Source organism: Aplysia californica, unplaced genomic scaffold (assembly GCF_000002075.1).
Source record: "Aplysia californica isolate F4 #8 unplaced genomic scaffold, AplCal3.0 scaffold00368, whole genome shotgun sequence".
Classification (NCBI taxonomy): domain Eukaryota; kingdom Metazoa; phylum Mollusca; class Gastropoda; order Aplysiida; family Aplysiidae; genus Aplysia; species Aplysia californica.
Genome location: NW_004797638.1, coordinates 113063 through 118417, shown reverse-complemented (window position 1 = coordinate 118417; position 5355 = coordinate 113063). Strand labels below are relative to the sequence as shown.

At 40.7% G+C, this 5355-nt stretch overlaps 1 protein-coding gene across 1 annotated transcript in view; it reads left to right on the top strand.

Annotated features, from left to right (window-relative positions):
• Nucleotides 1-1578, top strand: part of LOC101846828 — a 7480-nt gene extending 5902 nt beyond the window's left edge. The window contains exons 5-7 of the mRNA XM_005103344.3: nt 11-152; nt 384-591; nt 1510-1578. Coding sequence (XP_005103401.1) covers nt 11-152; nt 384-591; nt 1510-1578 — 419 coding nt within the window. The remainder of the gene's footprint in view (nt 1-10; nt 153-383; nt 592-1509) is intronic.
• Nucleotides 1579-5355: the final 3777 nt, after the last annotated feature.

Sequence of the window (5355 nt, the reverse complement as noted above, 5' to 3'; positions counted from 1 at the left end):
CATCCCTCAGGCTCCTCCGACTCGTGTATCTACCTGGCTGACACGGGCTACCAGAGCTATGCCCCGCCCCCAAGAAACATCATCTACAGGGTGAAGGAACCCGCTACCCTCGGGGATCAACAGCTGCCCATCGATGGGGAACTCAAGTTTACGTGAGTACATTTGTCTCTGTTACAGATGTTTACAAATTTGCGTGTTATACCCTTTTAACCACGGGTTGAGTTTGCTGTTTATATAAATCTAGGTGTTTTTCACAACCCACTAACCCTTTTCCCCCCAAAAAAAAACAAAACAAACAAGCAAACAAACAAACAAACAAACTAAAAACATGCCTGTATACACGTTCTGAAATGGAGTAGAAGACGTTCCGTTTTATATTGCAGGTGGGCGGAGCCAAACTGTGACACAATGCTTGTGGACCCTCATGGGATTGTCTACGTCATCTCCAGCAAGGTCGGAGGTCACGGGGTCATGGGAAAACTTCCCAGCAGTGGCTGGACAACAGGGGATCAACGAGTCAAACCCGAAAGAACTGTGGTGACATCAGCGGCCGCGACAGCAACGCCCCCGAACCCTGACTGGTTTAACGAGGTGAGCTTTGAGTGAAGAGAAACATATGAACGCAATAAACGTCATTTACTATTTTAAAAAAAAGAAAAAAAGGCTAAACAGATCCTCAGAATGACAGAAGGTAAGAAAAAGTAGGACATGTCATAAGCATTTCTCCGCTGAGCACTGATTGGTTTAATGAGGTGAAGTTTCTTTATTATCGTCATCGTGGAAGAAGGAGAGTAGGAAAGGAAGGTCTTTGGGTAATTCTCGGTCGGTAAAGGTAAACAAGAAGAATGCCCTAATCAATATTTATTATTTTCATTTACAAGATCATCATCGTCATCATCCTCACCAACACCCTCTGTTCCCCCTCCTCCTCATCTCCTTCTGCCCCCCTCCCCCTCTAATCCACCTCCCCCTTCTTCTCCTCCTCCTCCTCCTCCTTCTCTTCCTTTTGCCCCCTCCTCTCCTTTTCACCCTCTTCTTTCCCTTCTCTTCCACCTCCTTTTTCTCCCCACCCTCCTCGTTCCCCTCCCCTCACACTCACTCTCCCTCCTCATTTCTTCTCCCGTTCCTCCTCCACATTTTCATCCCTCTCCTTCTCCTCCTCCTTCTTCTCCACCTCCCCATGCCCATTCCTCTCCTCCACCTCTCCCTCCTTCTCATCCATCCCGTTCACCTCCCCTCACACTCACTCCCCCTCTCCTTCCTTCTCCTCTTCCTCCTCCACCTCTTCATTCCTCTCCTTCTCCTTCTCCTTCTCCTTCTCCTCCTCCTTCTCCACCTCCCATGCCCATTCCTCTCCCCCTCCACCATCACCACCGCCTCCTCCTCCACTCTTACCCTTCGTGTTCCTCCTCCTTATATATATATAAAATCCCTCCCTCTCTCTTTCTCTCTCTTTAGCCCTATCTCAACTCTCGCCCTGCAACTCCTTTTCACCTGCTCTGTCTCTAGTCTCCCCCGACTAGTAATGCATCGCCTCTGGCAGCCTCCCCTCTGGCCGCCTCCCCTCAGAGACCTTGAGGACTTTGACTTCCGGTGTAGATCCTTGTGATGGTAGGCGGCTTCCGGCATTTCCTAATGCGCGTTCGTAAGCGGATACCAGCTAAGACTTCTTCTAGCCCAACATTGGCTGCGACATGATTTCAATAGAAAAAGAACCCGAGCAGAGGCTTTCTACTCTCTGCCATTTGTTTGAAAAGTATAATAATGACAATAATAATAATATAATAATAATAATAATGATAATAATAATAATGACAATAATAATAATAATAATAATAATAATAATAATAATAATAATAATAATAATAATAATAATAATAATAATTAACAGACTGCCCTAGTTTTAGATTGTTTACTTAACTCTTTTGTGATTGTTGAACAACTGTTGTGCGGAATCTATCTATCTATCTATCTATCTATCTATCTATCTATCTATCTATCTATCTATCTATCTATCTATCTATCTATCTATCTATCTATCTATCTATCTATCATCCACAGAAAGTATGATCAATTTCTGTATAACACCATGGGGTAGGGGAAAAAAAAGACAACAAAATAAAGAAAATTTCAATCGATTAATACGGAAACCATGTAAAATTTCAACATCAACATTCCCCTACTTAGATGAAGTGCACATGATAGCTTGCACTAGAAAAATTAATTCTTTCTTTTTTGACAATAATCATCCCTGCCCCCTCAAATAAAAACATCAAAGTAACAGACCCAGGTTTCTGATCTGTAACAAAGAAAGATACAGAAGGTCATTCTTACAATCATCCATCAAACTTCTTCGATCCTAGCCATCTTGTTATAAGTATTCATATGACCTTAGAGCTAGCATCCGAATACCATTGAGTTACAATCAGAATAATGAGTACTTATCTAACTTAACATTATTATTGTTTATATTACAGTTCATTTACATTATGCATGTGACTGTAAGTCTGCGTGTGTATGTATGTTTGCTTGTATGTGTGTATGGGTATGTGTGTGTGGGTGTGTATGTGTGTACGTGGTAAAACACCAAAACCACTGAGCTGGGATCTGGACAATAAAGATGTATCTTATCTTATCTTATCTTATCTTATCTTATCTTATCTTATCTATCTATCTATCTATCTATCTATCTATCTATCTATCTATCTATCTATCTATACAAGCAGATATAGAGGCCAAAAGACCCATCTATAGTTCAACAAACGTAGAAGCGATAGAAAGGCCGACAGATTTCTTTAACAAAAGTCTTTTTGTTGTTAGAGGTCTTGTATTTTGGCTTATTAACATCACAGAATGAACAAAGAGGTGAACACGTTCTCTTTCAAAACCTGAAACTGAATCGACCTGGGGTCAAAAACATTATCGAGAGGTTGGTGGAGGTTGAGACATACCGAACTGAAGCAATTCGTTCGAGACAGTCCACTTTTGTCTCCTATCTGGAGATCATGGACCGCAACCTCCTTTATCTTCATTTATCTTGCCCTTTATCCCCCGCTTCCCGTTCCTTCCCACCCACTCACCCCCTCTCTTTCTCTTTCTCCCCTCCTCTCTCTTCCTCACTGTCTACCCCCCCCCCTTTTCTCTCTGTTGCGGTCGCCTTTTCTCTCCCTTCATGAACATGACTTCCTTCTCTCTCCCCCTCCTCCTCTCTCCCCCTTTGTCTCTCTCTCTCTCTCTCTCTCTCTCTCTCTCTCTCTCTCTCTCTCTCTCTCTCTCTCTCTCTCTCTCTCTTTCACTCTGCCCCCCCTCCCTCTCATCTTTCCTTCATGTGCATTACAATAGTTCTTTCTACGTCTCCCTCGTGCTTCCCCTTATTATTTACTCACTTTCTTCTCTCTCTCTCTCTCTCTCTCTCTCTCTCTCTCTCTCTCTCTCTCTCTCTCTCTCTCTCTCTCTCTCCTTCTCTTTCAGTCTTGTTTTCTATTTCACTTTATCTTCTTTGTTTTTGCTTATGAACCCCATCAGAAGATCTAGTGCCTCTCTTACAGACCGTCTGTAATGTATTTCCTTTGTTTCTTTTTTTCTTCTCTCCTTCACACCTTATCATTCATTTTTTCCACTTCTTCACTCTCACACTCGTGGGTCCAGTGATGAAGCACTTGTCATTACTTCTCGGAGGAAGTACTGACTTGTTTCCGATTTCCGACAACCTTGGTGGCCCTTCTTGACTCTATTTGCTTGGACTCGCATGCATTATCGCGGCGTGCCCTCCTACATGACTATGATGATAGCGTGACAGGACACCCCTTCCTATCAAATGGTCCACTAACATGTGCAGGTACATATATATATATGTATATATATATATATATGTATATATATATATATGTGTGTGTGTGTGTGTGTGTGTATGTGTGTGTCGTGTGTGTGTGTGTGTGTGTGTGTGTGTGTGTGTGTGTGTGTGTGTGTGTGTGTGTGTGTGTGTGTGTGTGTATCTAAACTTGACAGCTCGCTACGCTAAAATTTAAAAGTTTGATCTGTTCAGTGCCTAATTTGGAAAAATGTTACGTTAAAAATTTTGAGTTTTACATTACATGCCAAGATTTTTCGAATGCAATTCTGTCTCTGAATATCTGGATAACGACTCCGAATAATCGAACGATTTTGATAGAGCAGAGAAAACAATAAAATTTGGTTTCTAACCTCATGGTCTTAGTAACACAAAACGGCCTAAAATGTCAGATAAAACATTGTAATTTTAAGAGAGCGAGCTATCTATGACTTCTATAAAGATGTGGTAAGTATTTAACGTCTTGAAAGACTGCTCTCACGGGGAGTCAGGGTGTAGCGATAAACACTTTTGACAGTCCAAACTGTCCGGGCAATAGCTAAGGACATGATCTTGTCCAGGACATTGTGCTGATAGAAATATAGTGAAACATATATTTTTTTAAAACCCATATAAGAAACCAAAGCTCAATTTGCAAGAACAAAATGGAAATGACTTGAACATATGAGGAAAGAGTTATAATAACTAACATATTTGTCACAAAATATGAACAGAAAGGGCAAGAAAATGGTAGTGTTTTATACAAAGCTGGAAATAATCTTCGTATAAGCAGAAAATGTGTGCTGTCTATGGCCTTTATTATGACAGAGCATGAGTAAGTACTCAATCAGTACCGCAAGTAGACAATAAAAATGTATGCACGGTATTGTAGGAATTAGACACAGTTATTATCGTAATGTTATTTAGAGCTCAATTGTCTTGCCATACACAAATGTATTCCTTGTTGTCCATAAACTGGTACAAAAATTATTACGTCACTACTGCCATTTTAGACAGTCTTTTCTCAGGGTTATTTAGTATTTTACTCCGCAGTAATTTGTGTCTGTTTTTCGAACAGGAGTTGGGCAATCGATTAGATAATACTTTGAAGTAAAGGTCTCCCTCCACTTTCGTTTCAAAGAAGAGATAAAAGAAGACGAGACGGTCAGTACGAAGAGTACTCGCGTTCAGCCACCTTCGAACAATCTTGGCACATTATAATCACGAACTCTAAACTTGGAGTATACTTAACGTAATGCCTGTCAGACCAAACTAAAAATCAGGCAATTTGGTAAGTGTTGAAGTATTATCCTCAATTGATTGGTTCTCTGCCAGCCTCAGATATACTATTTTCCGTTAACAAAACATGTTTCTTAAACAGCTTTATAATTCATCCTTTTAGTTTTTCATTTTTGAACTGTTTGGTTTGTTTTTTATGCCCATCCATACACATTTACAAGTATGTGCTCATCAACCATCTGTTTGTGTGTTTTAATCATTTCTTTCAACATTCGTATAACACACAC